The 22,098-nt window shown below is 36.1% G+C and overlaps 1 protein-coding gene across 1 annotated transcript in view; it reads left to right on the forward strand.

The window, feature by feature from the left end:
• Nucleotides 1-22,098, forward strand: part of Znf385d (zinc finger protein 385D) — a 262,576-nt gene that overhangs the window by 106,159 nt on the left and 134,319 nt on the right. Inside the window, exon 2 of the mRNA XM_035452553.1 lies at nt 10,524-10,634. Within this exon, the coding sequence (XP_035308444.1) occupies nt 10,524-10,634 (111 nt within the window). The remainder of the gene's footprint in view (nt 1-10,523; nt 10,635-22,098) is intronic.

Here is a 22,098-nt window from a genome sequence, read left to right on the forward strand (position 1 = left end):
TTTGTGAATATTTAAGTGTAAGATTAGCTTCAAAAGCTTGAGAATTAGAAACTGAGGAACAAAATATGTAAGAAAATGGATAATTTTAAGAAGCAAAATTAAGACCCCAACTCAAATGTATAGAACCAAGTATGTAAATAAAACAGTGCTATGCATATTGTGAAATAAAAGTAGTATATTCAAATAAAAACTTAGATCATTTCTGTTAAGGAATGTGGATAAAAGATGAAGCATATTGATGGTTGCATATTAAAATTTTCTAATTTTTAGTGTTGGGATATCTAAACATATTAACATTCTGTGTAATGATATCAAATGACTGGAAAATAAAACGCTCATGATAATAAAAAATGAATACATTTTTGTTTGAGTTGATAGTTTTAAAGAATTTTTAATCTTTAATAAAACGTATACCAAAAATGTGTATACATGTGTATGAATGTATACATGAGTGCAAGTACCTTCAGAGTCCAGGAAAGGGTCTGGAGTTAGAGGCTTATGTGAACAGCAAGATATAGATGCTGGAACAGAGTTCTGATTCTCTAGGAGAGCAGGATCCACTTTGTTTTTCTCCATGTTGCAGAGAAATTTGTTGAGAAAATATGCTGCTATTTCTAGAACACACAAGATACTTTAAGGGCTAGGAAAATGATGACATTAATGTCATCTGCTGAACTCATTCTGGAACTAGCTCATAGGAAGCCTTGTCTAGGTTGAGCCCTGAAGTACAGTTCTCTTAGCAATCTGGCTTCTATTAGGTTGAATAAACCCCAGTAAAATAAATTAAGATGCTTCATTATCACTTAATTCCTGAATTTCCTGGGTCTGTAATATAAGATCTAGAGAGGGACTGTACCAATTTGTTATGCTAGAATTGCTGTGCCATGCATGCTAAGGCTTTTTAGTAACTTCCTTATTATTTAACAGGTTTTTAATAAACTAAATTTTATTTATAATGATTCCGTGGTACTGAGAGGTACCCAATTACAGCAACTCAACTGTAGTGTCTTGCATCTAAGCATCCAAAGGAGTCAGTTCAATAGTGAAAAATTATTTTGTTAGCAAATAAAGGCTTAATGTGGAGAGAACTTAATACATGATATCATATATTAGTATGGAATAAAGGCAAAGTATTTAGATAGTGGACTTGTTTTGTTCATAGTGAAAACTACTGTTTGAGGAGTCAGAATATCCTCCCCTTTGACAATTACCAAATATTTCTTGCATTGAACAGTTCCTCAGCTGAATTCGACTTCAGAAATATGGATTATACTGGGAAGCTATGGTAGATCTTATGAGTATTTCAAAGCAAGATTTATTATATATAGATGTAATTATCCATAAAGAATGATGCCATTATATCTTAGTATCTTTTGCAGTGTTGAACTGAAGTTAGTTTCTTTAAGAAGTATGTTCACAGTTGTCTCAGTTCAAGTAGATTTCTTACCCATTTGTAGTCTACAATCAATTATTCTTCATGGCTGTTCTAATATATTTTATTTGGATGTTAGAGTTTTAGCATGATCATCCCCATGCCACTTTACATTCATTGCAAGAATTAGACCTAGTAAAAAACAACTGAAATTACACTAAGTGAAATGTGTACTTTTTGGTTTTCTTGCTAACATTTTAAATAGATTTATATTAATTATATTTTCTTTTCGCACATAATATAATTTGTATATAGTTTCTTCTCCCCCTACATATCCCAGTTTCTCTCCACCTCCTCTTCCATAAAATCTATTTTATTTTCCCCTCCCAGGGAGTTGAGTGTATTCTTCCTCTCTGTCTAACCTCTCTAGGTCTACCAATGGGAGCTTGATTATCATTTAGTGTCTAATATCAAGATATAAGAAAATACACATCAAATTTATCTTTCTGGGTTTGCAATGCCTCATTCAGAATGATTTTTTGTAGTCTATCCATTTGTCTGAAAATGCATGATGTCATTTTTAATAGCCAAAAATACTCTATTGTGTACATGTACCACCTTTATCCATTCTTATGTTGAAGGACACATAGGATGTTTCTAGTTGCTATTACAAATAAAACAGCAATGTACATGGTTCATTATATCCTGTGGTAGGATGAAGTGTACTGCACACTGAAGATATTTCTAGGTACTGAAATGCATATATGGGTATATTTATTTCTTGAAGCTTTTAGGCATGAAGAGACCATACGGGTTATTTACAAGTAAGTTTGTGAAAGTGACATCAGGTATCTTTGAACTTCCTTTCTTTAACAGTGAAGTATAATAAAAGTAAATATGTAAAGAAACAAGAGAAACTATGTATTTAAAAATTTCTATCTCCCAAATTGTGTTTTTGAATTAAACAAAAAGAAGCAGGAGTGTAGTTCATGCTAAGGTCATTGTTTACTTTTTCTACAGATATCACAACTTTCATTTTGTGAAGTTTTAAAACTACTTAAAGAATTGGTAGGTTGGTCAATAAGAGCTCAGTTCAATTTGATTCTATTCTTGTCTCAGAATGTAATACTTCCTTGAACTCTTTCCTTTCTCCTTGATCCTTGGGGTTCACAAAACTCTGAGATGAAAATTGATTGTGTTAGTTAGAAGTGCTCTGGCTGCCCCACTCGTTTCCAAAGCTTCCTCTTTTAGTTATTAGGTAAGAGAAATAATGGTAGTTTACTTTTTTTCCTTTGATTAAGACATCCTATAGTCAAAGCTGATGGTGAAGTGTGCTTCCTCTACCTTATTTTCTTCTTTTTCAGTGTCCATAGACTTTAGTAAAATGCTATTTTCTCCAATGAGGAGATAAAGTCATTCCTGTATTTGCATGCATATTTGGCTTGCAAAACCATTTTTTGAGCAATTTGTGTGTGTTGAGAAATGTGTTTCTTTGCTGGGCAGTGGTGGCATATACCGTTAATACTAGCACTTGAGGGGCAGAAGCAGGTGGATCTCTGTGAGTTCGAGACCAGAATGGTCTACAGAGTGAGTTCAAGGATAGCAATGGTAATACAATGAAACCCTGTCTAGAAATAAAAAACAAAAACATACAAAAATAAATCAAGAGAAGGAAGGTGTTCCTTTATTACCGTCAGACTTACTTTTGCCTAACACCCATGTGAAAAATACATCCTTCATTCAACTTTCACTTTTCAATAAACAGGAAATATTATGTTTTGACTTGACATCCATTTATACTTCTATACTTTGATGCTTAATGTTAACAATTTTTGTTGGCATTAATTTAACTTTTACATTGTGCTTTCTAAAGCTAGTCTATAATCTGAACTACTGTCTTTATTTAGATGTTACAGACATTTCCTCCATTTTTTTGTTGTTGTTCAGAAATTTTGCAACAAAATAATATAGCAATTAAGGTTAAGTTTGTTATGGCAGGCAGTATGGCTGGCTCAGCTGGTCATTGCCATTAAGAATGATTACCTGATTGCGATCTCTAGTACTACATAGTAGGAGTAGATAAGTTGTTCTGATCTCAATATTATTGCCATCCCGCATATGCACGTGCAATGTGCGCATGCACACACACTCTAACACAAAATAATTAATGAATGAAATAATATTAAAAATGATAAGATTAGCCATGCAGTGGTGGTACACACCTTTAATCCCAGCACTCCGGAGGCAGAGGCAGGAAGATTTCTGTGAGTTCAAGACCAGCCTGGTCTACAAGAGCTAATTCCAGGACAGCCTCTGAAACCCTGTCTCAAAACACGCAAAAATAAATAAATAAATAAATAAATAAATAAATAAATAAATGATAAGGTTCAGAGATGGTTCATTGCTTAATGAGACTGGCCACTCAGTCTGATAACCTGAGTTCAATCCCTAGACCCCCACATCATGGAAGGATAAAACCAACTCCTTCAAGGTATTCTGTGACCCCCACTAGTGTAGTGTGGCATATGCTACATGTGCATACATCTACACAAATGATAAATAAGTAAATATTTAAAGAGTTAAAAAGATTAAAGGTGTTAGAGGTCTTGAATTTAAATCACACATCTAGAGGAGTCTTGCTCCAAGCATCAACATATTTGGTTACCTAAATTTTTTTTGAGGTTTAAGAGGAACAAAGATGGATATAGACAGAGTGTTTGCTTATCTTGCAAAGGCCATTAGTTTGGCTCACATGCCAGGTAGCTCATAACTGCCTATAAGCCCAACTTCAGCAGATCTAATGCCCTTTCTGGCTTCCATGGGTACCACACTCATGTATACACACACCTGCACAAACGCCATGCAATTAAATAAAAATACATCTTTCTTTAGAGGGGAAGGGGAATAAAGGTGCCACTATTAACCTGAGGACATCATTCACTGTGATGCATGGGTCCTTATGGACAATGAACCTTCCATTTAAGTGCTTAATTTTTGTTAGCTGTCATTATTTTCTTCATTAATAGTTTAAATCTTCTTGTGGTTGAATTCATTCTCTCCCTGGGCTGCTCTGGATAACAGGTCAGTCACCATCTGAGTTTCCTGCTGTTGGCAGAGAGTGGGTTGCCTGTCATTGATGAGACACAGTGGCAGAAGCAGCTATGTCAATGAGGCTTCTTTCTGTGTGTCTGGCCCAGCAATGGGCTCCTTGTACATACAGTAAGATCATTTAGAATTAATCTAGCACCTATTCACTCCATTTGGAGATATAGATCTGTGAGAAATGTGAGTAAAATAACTAGTGATGCCAGGTGACAGATGCCTATATCCCCAGTCATTACTCACAAGGCTCAGGTGGCAATATCACCAGCTAGAGGCATGTGTGCAGTACTTTAACAATTATCAAGCAAACTATCTGTTACTGCTCATCTGGGGGCAAATAACCTTTCATGGTTATATTTAGCATTGTATACTGGTGAGAATCTACATCTGGGATGTGATGATCTGATTTCTTATCCCTTTTATATCAGTGCTTTTCCTTTGGGGCATAGAGTGTCTTGTCAAATGAACAAGAGAATAAAATATAACCTTACAGCTCTTCCAGTGTATCAGACTCTGTTGGTCTTAGGAAGTAACACATGCATGGAGATGGCCAGTATAGGGCCATTTAAAATTGATGAACACCTAAATATCCAACAGTAGATACAGTTTAAATAATGATGTCCCACACATTTAGGAAAATTATATTCTATAGTATTCTACTAGTAAATAAGACAATGGAAGTTAAGTAAAAATATTTGGTACAGAGTTAAGTTAAAAAATGCATCTGTCTTGTCATTTGACTTGCTTTTGTCTTCATTTCCTGAGAGGCATCTTCTAACATTATGTAATTCCCGAAAGCAATTCTCCATTTTTACAGTGACCCCTTTAAACTAGATTTCAGGGTGAAGCTTAGTCACCTGAAAGACTAGCCATGTAAGTCTAGTATGTTCATGTAAGTTCATGAAAGTTCAACACAGTGGAAGGGGCCTGGAGAAATGGCCAGTCTTCTCATCAGGAAACCTTGGTTATATCTCTGTGCTGTCAGGCCTGTGTGGGACTCTTGGTGTTGAAAAGGAGGGGCATCTGCCCTTCTCCCTTCTCTGGGGAGCAAGGGTCACCCTTTGCATTTGGGATCCCCTGGCTCCTGTCCTTAGGCTACTTAATTGGAACCTAAAGTTTTATAGTTCCTATCCTTATTTAATTTGCCTATGCTTATGAGATTCATCCATGTGTACTTTAAATCCAGTCAGAAGCTTTTGGATAACATTCCTGTCACCAGCAGATATATCTTTCCAGGGTTATTGTTATTGTAGCTTGCATGGTACATTGCTGTTTCATGTTTTCAGGGTAAAATCACAACTTTAAGTACTTCACTTTGTTGAGATACGTAGTTATTGGTATGTGTTAAGAGAACACAAATTTGTAGATGTTGATGCATGGAAAAACTATTGATTTTGGCACCCAAGCATGCCAAAGATAGCTTTGAAATTTTTTGAGTATTAGCTGGCTTTGCACTTACTAGTCCCGTGACATTAGCAAGGGACATCAACATGTCTTCAAAAAGCTGAAATAAAATACCACTCATGGACCTGAAGCACCTAAGAAGTGTTTCTGAGTAGAATTGGTGTTGTTCGGAATTTCTAGAAATATCAGCAGAAGGACATTTACATTTCTAGACATCCTGGTATTTATGCTGTTATTCTTTGATTTAAAGTTTGAAAGCCACAACAATAGAACAAAGAAAGAGGAGATATCTCAGGGCAGAAATGTAACTTAGGGTCAAGCTTCTTCCATACTTACATGAAATGGTTTCATGAGCAGAGGACTGGTTGTGGGGCTGGAGACCCTGGGATATGCTCATTTATATATCAGTTTAACACAAAGCCCAGAGGGGAAGTAATGAAAACGTGGGCCTCATATAGAAATACAAAGGGTCTTAAGCCTTAAATGAAGACAAACATTCTCATTTGGCTGTAAATAAGGCCATAGGCTGAGTTTGAAATGTAATTTTAGTCGAGAGATGAGGCCAGCATAGCAATAGGTAGAGTGTCATTCTTCTCTTTCATTTGTGTTTGGGACCAAGTTAATGAATTCTGAAATTCTGCCCTTTAAAATATCCCTATTTAGAAATCAGACAATTGTGCCACTGTTTACCACATTGATTTTTGCCATCCCTTCACTTTTTCTCCTGAGTGCCATGTGTGTCATTGGTGTATGCCTCCAGGCTCCATGTATGAGGTTTGTCTGTATTATGGTGTTTGTTCTGTGTCCTTTATTTACATAGGAATCTTAATATTTCATTCACATTTTCACAATAAATTTCTCTTCTCACACTATTGTTTGCATTGGAAAATGATGACAAATTTAAAAGCAAAAGAGTACATCTGTGTTTACACTGTTGTGGAATCATCATTTGAACATACTTATTGTAGGTGTCTGTAAGACTTTAATTCCCCATTGTGTACTATCAATATCTGTTAGGTTTCTGTTTTTTTTAAAAAAGCACATTGACCCAAGAACCCCTATTTTTATGTGTCATTCACATGCCGGCAGCCTTTTTTCTCCATTGTGTAGAACTCTGATGATGATATGCACACACTTTAAGATGCAGTTATTGAACACATGAGATCCTATGATTTGTGGGATGAAAATGTATATGACCTTCTTTGTAAGCAAATATGGTAGATATTCATAACATTAGGAAAATGATTTAAGTGGCTGTGTGAAAGTCCCCAGGTTGTTAGTAGATTATGCTTTTACTGCACATTGTGGCATGTGCCACTCAATTGATATTTGGTAGTGGAACTGGTTATTATTCAAATTTTTGCTTCATATTGACACATTGTATGCATTTATATATAGGACATTATTATTAATATTCACTGTTAAAGGTGTTAGCAGTAAATTTATCTAGAACTCTGAAATTAAAGAATTTTTGATGATATCAATTATTCTCTTTGACATCCATTTATAAGATGCAATTCATTTAACACTCCCAAGTATATAGGGAAATAAAATAATTGATGAAATATATGCCACTTTGCATCTTGAAATCTGATTTTATAGTCACAGTGTTCAAAGCACCATTTAATCCAAGCAAAATAATTTTGACAGCATGTCACATTTGCCAGCAGTATCTGGATCTGAAATACTTTCCACAAAAATCACAGTATCCAACCCAATGGATACTGCTTCTCCAGTATTATAGAAAGACCAAAATAATACACTGTTCACCATTGCGAGATTAAAAACGGGTGGTATATATTTACAGAGGAAATCTTTGATAAAATATGAAGGATGTTTATAATTTAAAATACCATTACAGGGGAACTGTAATAGCCCTTAATTATTAATCATTAAGGCTCAATGGGTGATGAGAAAAATTCACTTTCTGCCCTGAGAGACATGGGTCTGTTTTGTGCACTGAACATTCATAACAGAACGCAGTGGGACCAAGTTCTATGAATTAGCAGCCTCATTCTATTTTCACCTGAAGGGTACAGGGGAAATAATTCTGCATGTTTGCTATAGATGCATGGGATGGCATGTTGAAGGGGTGAGACTAACCCCAGGAAGCAGAGTGAGCTGTGTGTGGCATCTAAGGTTTCGTACTTGGTTCACTGTTATTGTTTCTGTGGAAACAGGGTTGAGTAGGGCTTGAGGGGGTGATAAAAACTTGGCTGGGATGCAAAACATGGCAGCATATATGGAGAAGAATTCTACATCAGATCCATCACCTTTCCCAGGCCCAAGTGAAGGACAGGGTCTACCCTTTTTTATAAGTTATCTGTGCATAGATAAAAGAACATAACTGAATTCAAGAATGATTTTAAATTGTCAAGATGGAAGAAATATATAGAATGTGTTGCAAACCATGCTAATGTGCAAATATATGCCAACTTCTAAGTGCAAAAATACATTGTGATATAGCCACTTGAAGGGACACTACTCAGTTTTAAAAAGGATGAAGCTGTGGTTGTATGTGATGGCATGATGTGCTGTAAGAACATTAGACACCATGACTACATGCTCTGTAATACCATTTATATGAACTCAGGGAAATGGCAAAAATTTGGTGACAGGAATAATTTTTAATGTACACAAGCCTCTCTATTCTATATGTACTACATAAAATTAAAATGTGGTGACAGAAAGTGGACCAGTTGTTTCTGAGCCTCACATTTCACATTGGTGAGTCTTACTACATGCAAATAATACCCAAGAATGGATTTTAAGAAAACAGCATGGTAACATTGAGCAGTAAGTGGGAGGAGGGGACCTTGTAACTTATTAGTACTGGGAAGTGAACATAAAAATCACTGGAACAGTGTAGGTTACATCGAGAATCTGGGGGAAAAAAAGTGTCATATGTCTTATTTTGTTTGTCTCTTTTAAAAAGGGTTTCACAATGCAGAAGTATTTACTGGCTTCAAAAGCTTTGATCCACCTGCCTTGGACACTATATATGTATACTCTGTTTCCCTTTAAAATTATCAACTTAAGGAGGGCAGAAGATTAATTTGGCCATGCCCATAAGTTCTTTCAATTGGTATAACTGTTGAGTAAATGCAAAGCTGAGGCACAAGATATTTAATAACCACTGAGTGCCATTTTCAACGTGCATTTCAAGTGCTAGATTAGACAAGCAATTGAAGAATAGTAAATGTCAGAACCCAGAACTGTGGCTTACCTACCAGCAAGTACATAGGACCAGTTGACTGGCTCCAGCAATTTAAAATTGACCAATGTTTTGATTAGGATAATTAGTGATTTCTAATATGTAGCAAATTGAATACTAGGCATCATTTCTTAGACATATTCCTCACTCTTATGTGTTACATCATTTTCAAGCTATATCAAGCCACCTTTGTAGTGAGGTTTATGAATATGGGAAAAGAGTTTGTAGCTAAATGTAGTGGTGCACATCTATAGTCCTATCTTCAGGAAGCTTATCCAAAAAGATTATGAATTTGAGACAAGCCTGAGATACATTACATTCAAGGCCCACTTGGGTTAGTAAGACAAAAAGAAATAATAACAGTAAACAAGAAAAGAATTCCTGAGTAGGGGAATATTCTATAGACATTATGGATACATATATGTCTGCATGTGCATATGTATATAACATTGAAAAATTTAAATGACATATAATCATGTCAAAAATGTTTAGAGGTTCGTGTTAACTTTCCCCTTCCACATCCTATACCATGTAGCTATCTATACCTATTGGTTTCTTCATGCACACAGAATGATGCTAAGTAATTTTTATGACTCATAATAGTTAAACACCATCCCAGCTTTAAAGTTGGACACAAGTGACCAAAGATGCCATCCACGGATTACAATGCAGACCTAAATTTTGATCTGAGGCTAATTGATGGGATCTTGGTACATGGCCCCAAGGACAGTGCTTGGTAATGAGATATTATATTTAATAGAATTGGACTGGTGACATTGAGCTTGTTGTCATACACTATGTTCTGAACGGTGGTGGAGATAACTGAAATTTTGCCTAGACACTTTGACTCTACCAATGTCAGTCCATGTAAGATTGACATGTAGCTTGTAGGTGGTGGTCAAAAATGGACTGCCAAGTGGGCTAATGTGTAGATCATTGTGTCCACTGCTGCAAAACTAGATTTTCATGCTGTACTTTTAGGGTGTATATGATACAAAACAGAGACTAAATTTGGATAGAAGTACTTATTAATATTCATACTTGAGTGTGGTTTGAAGTTCAGGTTCGGACAATGTTATGAACACATTTCTGTGATAGACTGCCCACACTAATAAGAACTTGAGTTTTCATAAACTTTCAATTACACATGAATATTATCAAACTGTGGCAATTGTTTGTCCTAAATGAGAAAAGCACTTAGTGTACAGACACTAGTGGGAACATTTTTCATCTTCTTATCATACTATGTTTTGGGTTTACTGTTAACTATTTTCCAAGAACATAGAAATGCATTTTCTTAGACTAAAATCATTTTTATAGTTTAAGTAGTAGATAGGAGCTGTGCAGATTTAATGAAATAAGCAGCATTCAGTGAAACTGACAACCTTATTTCTATCTGTTGTGTGTGTGTGTGTTTTTCTCTCCTTACAGATGGACCCTATTCAGAAAGCTGTGATAAACCATACATTCGGGGTTCCTCTTCCTCACCGGAGAAAGCAAATCATCTCATGCAACATATGCCAATTGAGATTTAATTCAGATGTGAGTGTACCACTTAGTCACTACAAAATGCATTATATGGTTTTAGTTTTTATGTCACTTTTTTTCCAGCAACTGAGCATGCCCAAATCCAAAGATAGCATGCAAGTCCATGTGTTCTTTAATTTGGGAGGTTACCATATTATGTTTGATTAGTTACTATAGGAAAACTGCATGTGCAGCTAGATATATTTGAAGTTTAATGTTTTGGTTTTAGTATCTTGAGAATACTTAATGTATATCTCATATTTTGTATTTGGAGACTGTCAAATTAAGAGCCCATGAAGATTTTAATAGATTACATCTCTATAGTAAGACAGATCATCTCCCAAGACCAAGACTTTGGCTTCAAATCTTTTTGCTCACTATCAACAGGCTCACAGTTCCAAATTAGTGCTGTGCATGTGTGTGTGTGTGTGTGTGTGTGTGTGTGTGTGTGTGTGTCCATTATTCAGAGTGGCTTTTGCTTAGTTCCTGTTCTCCTTGAATTTAATTTTTACTTTGAAAATTAGCAGCTAAAGATGACAAGGCTCCCCTAAACCAAGGTGCCAGCTTTTCACATGAGATGAGGCCATTTTGGTATCTCTACCTTCCAAAAATTTCACTATTAATGTTTTCCATTCTACTAAAGAACAATTGTGTGTATTAGGAGTCAGAAGGATACTTCAAGATCATTGCACCTAGTATCATTGTACCTTTCACTCAATGCAAAAATTTCACTTGCCACATCAGGCAAAGAATTTGGATTAATCATTCCCAGTAATGAGACATTCAGCATTTCCAGGGGATTGTCCCAATTTGGGAGTGTGTTTCTATTCCCCTGATTGAAACACCCAATCATGGCTAGGAACTAGAAATGTTATCCAATAAACTTCAAGTGACCTTTATATCAAGTGACCTTTATTAACATTGACCTATAGAAGGTAATATAAGAGCTTTCACCATGTTTCCTCTCTCTAATACAATCTCATTTTCTTATTAAAATACCATAGCCATTTGTTTTGCTAATAATGTTTCTAGGTGACATAGGGTCCACATGTGTGTTTGTCAAGGACAGCTGGTAACTATTCTCACAGTTTTGCAGTATGGCATGTGGTTAAATGAATATGGACAAGCCTTTTTGCAGTATTTAGGCTTACAGGTCATCATTAACTACTGCAGGCTTGACCCACCACTAGACAGTGGGTGTACTAGTTGTCTATTTGTACCATGACTGGAAAGAACACAAATATGTCATCTCGTTGTTCTCGGGGCAAGAAGTATGGTATAGGCCTCCCTGGATATTATCAGGTAATTGAGAGGATTTTTGTTGCTACAAGAGACTCTGAAGAAGGACATGGTCCTTCTGGTTTCCAGCTCATATAGGTTTGTGAGCCTCTTTACTTCTCTGGATAATAGAAGGGTGTTCAGGTCTTTACTCCATTGCTTTGACTCTTCTACCTGACTCTTTCATATCAACAGATCATACTGGGCCAACCTCATAATTCAGCATAATTACCTCACTTTAATTCAACTGACCAGCAACTTTAATTGAATCTGCTACCCTAACCCCATTTTTGTGTCATAACCACATGTCTAGTTTCAAGGGATAAGATTTTAGCCATCTATAGGAGGTCGCTGTCCACCATGGATACTTTCTGAGAAGTCTGACTATAGTTCCAACTGCAAATCATGAACAGTAACTTTATAGCCATGACATTATCAAACACAGAAAAAATGAACTGTGTATTTTATAATCTCCTATACATTCATTGCTCTTATATTTTCTTTATATTTAATGTTTAATATAAACTCAACAAATATGATTAATAGTTAAATGATTGTTACTATATTTGTTTAGTTATTTGCACATGTATGTGCACAAGAATGTGTTAGTCACAACTTGTGTGTGAAGGTCAGAATCAATATTTCCTTTCAACATGTGTGTCCCAGGGAACCAATTTATGCCCTCAGGCTTAGTGGCAAGCACCCTTACCCTCTAAACCATCTTGCCACCATAGAGTTAATTTTTTAAACAACAGCTCTCTTTAGCTTCTAAACATAAACATATAATGTAGATTTAGAAGAAAGGAAAAATTTCAACACATTTTTCTAACAAAATATAATTATTGCAGATTTAAAATTAACAATTGACCCTCCCTTGGAGATCTAGAATTACCCTTGAACCTTAGTGCTTCTTACTGAGTTGTGTTTACTGACCTGTAATATTTTAAAATCCTAATTTTATTAACTGTTTAGGTGCTTAATAACAATATTAGTTAGATTTTTCAAGTTCTAACATTACAATAATGCAATCCCTGTATACAGAAAACTTATAAAATCAACATACTTGTATGTGATATCATAGTATTTTAATTCCATGGAAACCCTTCCTAATCCCCAAACCACTGTCCATTTGTTCTTTCCAGGTAATCTGGATTTTATTTTCTTGTTTCTGTTTTTAAGATTGGAACGTTCTGAAGCAACATTGTAATTCACTTGTATGCATGATTGAATTTTCTGTCACTAGGAAAGTGGTTTTGCCACAGGAATCTCTTTACATTTCAAAGCATCTCCTCTTTCCAGTGAAAATAATAGCTTACAGTTCTTTTCATCTCTGGATCATGAAAATTCAATTTACTCTCACTCTCTGAGTTTTTATTTATTTTTTAACCCTTCATATTAAAAACTATTTAGTTTGATGTTACACATACCTGTTTCCTATATGCTACAATTTTCCCACAGGGCCATGCAGATAACTTTTAAACAGTTACAAACTATATTGAATTCAGTTAAGTCAGGTTGTCTTTTCTTGATACAAATGTCTCACTAAAAGATTTTAATAATCATGTAAATATACTGGGGTTATACAAAACATCCAATTAAAGGGTGAAAGGATGTAATGTGTTCATTTATTTTATCATCATCTTGAAAATGTTGCCAGAGGAAGTTAGTATTTATGCTTTTGAAGACAATTTAAAACTGGGACAACAGAGATATAAGATGACTGAGTGAAAGAAAGAACAAATATTTAATTATTGTATGTGAAACATGAAATAAGATCTCAAGTTACAAACAAAGGAATATAAAAGGGTTTTGTAGTCAAACCCATAAAATAGAGTTTTGTTGTATGCTAGAGGCAGAAGAAACTTCTAATTTCTTATGCCAGGCTGAGATTTGTAAGTGGTCAGGTGGCCAATAGTTCTGTTGCAGTGATTAAATGTCTGCACAAAAAGCAATTTAGGGGAGAAGTGGTTTTACCTCACAATTCCAGGTTATATTCCATTAATATTGGGAAGTCACAGCAGCAAGAACCTGACACATCACATCCTTAGGCAAGAGCAGAGACAGGGACATACAGTCATGTCACTTGCTTGCTAGTTCTATTACACTGGATGCTGCAGAGTAACATGGATAGAGCTCTGTGAACTTCTTAAACCACACTGTCCTGAGAAGATCTTCTTTAATTTCAATGGATTAAAGGTAGGGCTCAAAGCTGGTATGGAGAAAATGTAGGCCTTATGCACAAAGACTCCTGGTTCTTCTTACTCCATCCCACTCACAATTCAAGAGTAGACACACTGACATTAAATACAAGTTAAATTCAAGGGCCTGAGTTATAATGAGGTAAGATTCTTGCTATAACTCAGGACTATCAACCATTAATTACTACTAGGATTTTACTTGGTGAAGCAACAGAGGGAACATTACAATATTAGAAGATACCATGGCTCAGAGCAACTGAAACTTTAAAGAAAGATGTTTGAGATAGTCACCAGCATCACTAATAGATTCGCCAATGCTATTGTAAAGTAGAAGGTATTAATAATTAAAAATACTATTTTTTATTATTCATGTCCTATATTTTAATGTGGAGATATAGCAAAATTATATAGTTTAGAGTTTTCATAATGCTCATAAAGCCAGTGATTTTTTCTTTCCAAGTAATCAAATCACTCAGTTACCTGTTCTTCACATAATGTGTTAAAAATCCTTTTACTATTCAAATCAACATTATTGATGATGGACCCTTCCCAGCAGACCAGGCTATCCAGATTCTGCCAGCATCCTAGTCCAGCCTTCACCCACTGGAAGAGGTAAGCATGGGCCTGTTTCTGGTCTGCCTCCATTACTCTGCTCAGAGCCTGCTGAGGCTTGTGGACTGTGAATGGGGGAAACTACTGTCCCTATAGAACAGCCTATCCAGAGTCTACCAACATCTCAGTGGTAGTCCCGCCTCCACCCATAGGCAGGGGAGAGCCATCCAAGTATTGTACCCGCTTGCACAAACCAGAAGAGTACCTTGGACCAGTACCTACCAGGAGAGGGAGAGACCCAACAGGTACCCACTGGAAGAAGGGATGGGAAGATGACACTATAAGAACAAGGTCAACAACAGAAAGATCAGCTTGATGAGACCAGAGTCTAAGGACTCCACACCAGCAAGACCTGAACATCCCAACACAGATGAAGTAGAAAAGAATGACCCTAAAAGTACTTTATGAGGATGAGAGAGACCCTCAAAGAGATAATGAGAAAATCCCTTAAAATATGAAAGAAAAAACAAACAAAATTTCAAGAAATGGAGGAAAAGACTAACGGAAAATTGCAAGAAATAAACAAATCTCTTTAAAAAAGTAAGGAAAGCCAAGAAAAAACAACCAAACAAATGAAGGAAACAATTCAAGCAGTGTAAGGCTTGAAGGTTGAAATAGAGACAGTAAAATACACACACACACACACACACACACACACACACACACACACGCACACACACCATACACACACACACACACACACACACACACACACACACACACACACTGAGTAATTGCTGGAAATAGGAAAGCTGGGTAAACAATCAGGAACTACAGATATGAGCATAGCCAAAAGAGCACAAGAGATGGAAGAGAGACTCTCTGGCATTGATGATACACTGGGAGAAATAGATCCATTGACAGAAAAAATCTTAAGTCTAACAAATCCCTAACAGGAAATATCGAGGAAATATGGGACACCATGAAAAGACCAAACCTAAGAATAATAGGTATAGAAGAAGGTGAAGAAACCTAACTCAATGGTGAAGAAAACATTCAACAAAATCACAGACAAAAACTTTCCCAACATAAAAGAAAAGACATGTCAATGAAAGTATAAGAAGCTTACAGAACAACAAGTAGAGGGGACCATAAAAAGAGTTCCCTCTCGACATAATAATCAAAACAACAAACATACAGAATAAAGAATATTAAGAGATGCAAAGGAAAAAGGCCAAGTAACATATAAAGGCAAACCTATCAGACTTACACTTGACTGCTCCATGGAAACTCTGAAAGGTCCTTCATAGATATTCTACCTACACTAAGAAACCACAGATGCCATCCCAGACTACTATACCCAGCAAAGTTTTCAATCACTCAATATGGAGAAAACAAGATATTCCATGACAAAACCAGATTTCCACAATACATAGCGACAAATCCAGCTATAGTTCTGGAAGGAAAACTCTAACCCAAGGAAGTTAAATACATTCACAAAAACTTAGGCAATAGATAATCCAACTTTAGCAACTGCCAAAAGAAAAAATGGGGGAGGGGAATCCACACATAATACCAACCCCAAATCCAAAATACACAAGAATTAACAATCAATGGTCTTTAATAACCCTCAATATTAATGGTTTTAACTGGCCTATAAAAAGACCCAGGCTAACAGAATGGATATGAACACAGAATCCATCCTTATGCTGCATACAAGGAACACACCTCAATTTTAAAGACAGAGAGTACCACAGAGTTAAGGGTTGGAAAAAGATCTTTCAAGCAAATGGACCCAAGAAACATGCTGGTATAGGAATCCCAATATCTAAAAAATTGGACTTCAAATTAAAATCAATTAAAAGAGATGAAGAAGGACATTTCATACTCATCACAGGAAAAATTAATCAGAATGAAGTCTCAATTATGAACATCTATGCCCCAAGTATAAAGGCATCCACATTTGTAAAAGAAACATTACTAAAACTAAAACCACATATAAAACCTCACACACTTATATTGGTGCACTTCAAAACCCTACTCTCACAACTAGACAGGACCACCATACCAAACCTTAAAAAAAGAAACAAAGAAACACATACACAAAGATGTGTGTGTTTATCATACATCTATAGAACATTACATCCAAACACAAAAGAATATAACTTCTTCTCAGTACCACATGGAACCTTCTCTATAATTAAACACATACTTTGCATCATAGCAAACCTCAAGAGGCACCGACAAAATGGAATAATCCCCTGTATCTTATTAGACCACCATGCTTTAAAGTTAGAATTCAACAATAAAAATTGTAGAAAGCCGGAAAACTCATGAAAACTGCGCCATGTGCAATTGTACCATTCCTGGGTCAAGGAAGAAATAAAAAAAGAAATTAACGACTTCCTAGCATTCAATGTGAATGAAGAGACAACATACCCATACTTATGGAACACTTTGAAAGCAGTGATAAGAGGAAAGCTAACAGCATTAAGTGCTCACGTGAAGAAACTGGAGAATACTCCCACTAGAGAATTAACAGCACAACTGGAAGCTCTAGAACAACAACAACAAAAAAAGCAAACTCACCCAGCTGGAGTAGATGCCAGGAAAAAATCAAATTGAGGGCTGAAATTAATAAAGTAGAAACAAAGAAAACAATACAAAGAATCAATGAAACAAAGAGCTAATTCTTGAAGAAAATCAACAAGATAGACAAACCTTCATCCAAACTAACCCAAAAGCAGAGAGAGAACATTCAAATAACAAAATCATGAATGAAAATGGTGAAGTAACAATGGACACTGAGAGAATCCAGAGAATCTGCAGGTCATACTTTGAAAACCTGTACTATACAAAATTCAAAAATTTAAAAGAAATGGAAAATTTTCTGGATAGATATCACTTACCAAAATTACATCAAGAACAGATAAGCAATTTAAACAGACCTATAACCTGTAATTAAATAGAAGCAGTTATCAAAAATCTCCCAACCAAAAAAAAAAAAAAAAAAGCCCAGGGCCAGATTGTTTCAGTGCAGAATTCTGCCAGAAATTCAAAGAAGAGATAATTCCAATGCTCCTCAGTGTTCCACAAAAAGAAGCATAAGGGTCATTGCCATTTTCCATTTATGGGGCCACAATTACCTTGGTAGCCAAGCCACATAAAGACACAACTAAGAAAGAGAACTACAAACCAATATCCCTCATGAACATTGATGCAAAAATTCTCAATAAAAACTGGCAAATGGAATTCAAGAACACATCAGAAAAATCATCCACTATGATGAAGTTGGTTTCATTCCAGGGATGTGGGGATGGTTCAACATACAAAACTCCATCAGGGTAATCTACCATGTAAACAAACTAAAAGGAAAACCACATGATCATCTCGATAGATGATGAAAAAGCCTTTGACAAAATCCAACTCCCCTTCATAATAAAGATCTTGAAAAGATCAGGTATAACAGGAACATACCTAAACATATTAAAAAATATATACAGAAAAAAAAAAAAACAGCCAACATCAAGCTAAATGGGGAGAAACCCAACTCGATTCCTCTAAAATCAGTACTAAGTCAAGGCTGTCCACTCTCTTCATATCACTCAAATATTGTATTTGAAGTTCTAGTTAGAGCAATAGGACAACAAAAGTCGATCAAGGGGATACAAATTGGAAAAGAACTCAAACTTTCACTGTTTGCAGATGATATGATAGTTTACATAAGTGGCCCCAAAAAACTCTACCAGGGAACGGCTACAAGCTGATGAAAAACTTCAGCAAAGTGGCAGGATACAAGATTAACTAAAAAAATGTAGCCCTACTATATACAGACAATAAATGGGGTGAGAAAGAAATCAGGAAAACATCAAACTTTACATTAGCTACAAAGAACATAAAATATCTTGGGGTAATGCTAACCAAACAAGTGAAAGACCTGTATAACAAGAACTTTGGGTCTTTAAAGAAAGAAATTAAAGGAGATACCATAAAATGGAAAGATCTGCCATGCTCTTGTATAGGTAGGATCAAAATAGCATAAATGGCAATATTGCTAAAAGCAATCTACAGATTCAATGCAATCCCCATCAATATTGGCACAATTCTTCACACAACTTGAAAGAACAATACTCAACTTTATGTGGAAAAGCATTAGGTGCCAAAACAACCCTATATAATAAAGTAACTTCTGGAGGCATCACCATTCCTGACTTTAAGCTGACTATAGTACTGAAAAGAGCTTGGTTTTGGCACAAAAATAGACAGGTAGACAAATGGAGTCTAATTGAAAAGCCTGATATTAACCCACACACTTACCAACACCTGATTTTTGACAAGGAAGATACAATTATACAATGGAAAAAAGAAAACATCTTCAACAAATGGTGCTGTCATAACTGGATGCGGCATGTGAAAGACTGCAGATAGATCCATATCTAACACTATGAACAAATGAATCAAAGACCTCAACATAAACCTAGCCACACTGAATCTCTTAGAAGAGAAAGAAGGATGTAACCTTGAAAGAATTGATACAAGAGACCACTTCCTGAACATAACATCAGTAGCACAGACACTGAGATGGACAGTTAATAAATGGAACCTCCTGAAACTGAGAAGGCAAAGGACAAGGTCAAGAAGACAAAACAGCAGCCCACAGATTGGGAAATGATATTCACCAATGCCACATGTGACAGAGGGCTGATTTACAAAATATACAAAGAACTCAAGTAGTCACCAAAATACCAAATAATATAATAAACATGTGGAGTATAGAAATAGAGAATTCTCAATAGAGGAACCTTTTTTTTTACATTTATACATTTATTTGCATAGATAACAATGAATAAGAGAACATGAATTTTAAAGGGAGTAGATAGGGGGAGAAGTAAAGGAAGAGTTGATGGGAGGAGAGAAAATAATGTAATTATGTTTTAAGTTTAAATCTTTTTAAAATAAATAAGTCTTTAAATTTATATACAAGGCTGGGTATTAGTGACACATTCCTTAAATCCCAGCACTCGGGAGGCAGAGTCAGGTGGCCCTTACAGTAGTACTCTTTCCATTTTGGGTGCTTATATAATTCCAGATAAAGTTAAGTTGACAACCAAAAATATCTGTCCCGGTAAATATGATAAATTTATTTTTATGTCTTATATTTGGATATGAATTTTTATGGTTTTTCAAGACAGGGTTTCTCTGTGTAGCTCTGGATCCTGTCCTGGAACTTGCTCTGTAGACCAGGCTGGCTTCGAACTCAATAGAAGAATCTAAGTGTCTGAAAACACTTAAGAAAGTCCTCACCATCCTTAGCCATCAGGGAAATGCAAATCAAAATAGCTCTGAGAAACCATCTTGCTCTTGACAGCATGGCTAAAAAAAATACCACCAAATGACAGCTTATTTTGGAGAGGCTATGGAGAAAGGGGAACACTCCTCCACTACTGGTGGGAGTGCAAACTCTTACAGATACTTTGGAAGTCAGTATTACAACTCCTCAGGAAAAATTGGAATCAGTCTATCTCAAGATCCAGCAATTCCACTCTTAGGCATATACCCAAAAGATGAACATTCATACAACTGGACATATGATCAACTATGTTCATAGCAGCATTATTTGTAATAGCCAGAAACTGGAAGCACCCTAATGCCCCTCAACTGGACAATGCATAGAGAAAATGTGGTACATTTATACAATGGAGTACTATTCAGTGGAAAAAATATAATCTTGAAATTTACAGGCAAATGGATGGAATTAGAGGAAACCATCCTGAGTGAGGTAACCCTGTCATAAAAAGACAAACATGGCATATACTCACTTACATATGAGCATTAGACATAGAGCAAAGGATTACCAGCCTACAATCTACAGTGTAATAGAAACTAGTAAAGAAAGAGGACCCTAAGAGAGACATTCATGATCCCCAGGAGAAGGGGAAAGCAATAAGATCTCTGGAGCAAATTGGGAGCATGGGGAGAGGGGTGAGAGAGTTAGGAGAAAGAGAAGGGGAGAAGAGGAGGGGAGAGGAGGACATGAGGGAGCAGGATGATTGAGTTGTGGGAAGAATAGAGGAGAGAAAGAAAAGAGATACCATAATAGATGGAGCCATTATAGGTTTAAAGAGAAATCTGGCACTAGGGAAATGTCCAGAGACCCCAACTAATAGTCTAAGCAATAGTGGAGAGGCTACCTTAAATGCCCTTCTCTGATAATGAGATTGGTGACTACCTTATATGCCATCCTAGTAGCTGATGGAAGCAGAAACAGACACCACAGCTAAATACTGATCAAACTTCTGGAATCCAGTTGCAGAAAGGGAGGAGTGATCAAATGGGTCATTACCAGGCTGTAGAAACCCTCAGCAACTGCTGAAGTGAACAAGTGGGAGTTCATAGAACCCAGACTGATAACTGGGAAACCAGCATAGGATGGGACCCAGAACCCCTGATCATGGGTGTCAGTTAGGAGGCTTGGACAATCTATGGGGCCTCTGGTAGTGGACAAGTATTTATCCCTAGTATATGAATGGACTTTGGGAGTGCATTCCACATAGAGGGATATTCTGTCATCCTAGAAACACAGAGTAGGGCCTAGGCCCTGCTACAAATGATATGACAGATAGTGAAGATCCCCAATGGAAGGCCTCACCCTCCCTGGGATCAGAAAGGGGATGGGATAGGAATTTTTGGGACAGGGTTGGAGGGGAGGGAGGGGGAACTGGGATTGACATGTAAAACAAGCTTGTTTCTAATTTAAATAAATAAAAAATGTTTTATTTAAAAATACATTATTGGGGCTGATGTTTAAATACCACTTAAAAAACATCAAAGATATTCATTTGCATCTTACTTTAAAATTTTTTATTTATTTCTTATATTTTTGTGTATGTGCTTGTGCCTTTATTAGTTAATCTGCCCTGTATGCATTCAGGTGTCTCTAGGACAAAGTCCCCAGAGCTGTCATGTAGATACTGGGTGAAGAATCCAGGTCTTCTGAGACCAGTAAGTGCTCTTAGCCACTGACCCATCTCTCCAGATTCAACTTACTTAAATAAGCAAAACTACTAAATATCTATGTTGTAATCATTGTTGAATTTTATCAAGCATAAAATGAAATAGTATGCCTTTATCTTTGTATAGTTTAATATTTCATTTTGCTTCTTAAGTTGTAAATTCCATTTTGAGGTTTTAAAAATATGTTTAACAGTTCCTTGCCTACATCTGGTGATGTGAATTGTCTATAAGCATGCTGAGGAAAGTACATACATCTCATGTCACATTGTAGTCTTACTGAATGACTTGGGGAAAGGTTCCTAATGACTAGAACTTAAAATGTGCATCCAATCCCACATTTGAAGACAATACTGTGAAAGAGAATGAAAGAGCATGAAACCAACAATAACTTATCAACAGCTGTTGGGGGAATTGGTTACTTTAGACTCCTCTTTGAA

Source organism: Cricetulus griseus, assembly GCF_003668045.3.
Source record: "Cricetulus griseus strain 17A/GY chromosome 1 unlocalized genomic scaffold, alternate assembly CriGri-PICRH-1.0 chr1_1, whole genome shotgun sequence".
NCBI lineage: Eukaryota > Metazoa > Chordata > Mammalia > Rodentia > Cricetidae > Cricetulus > Cricetulus griseus.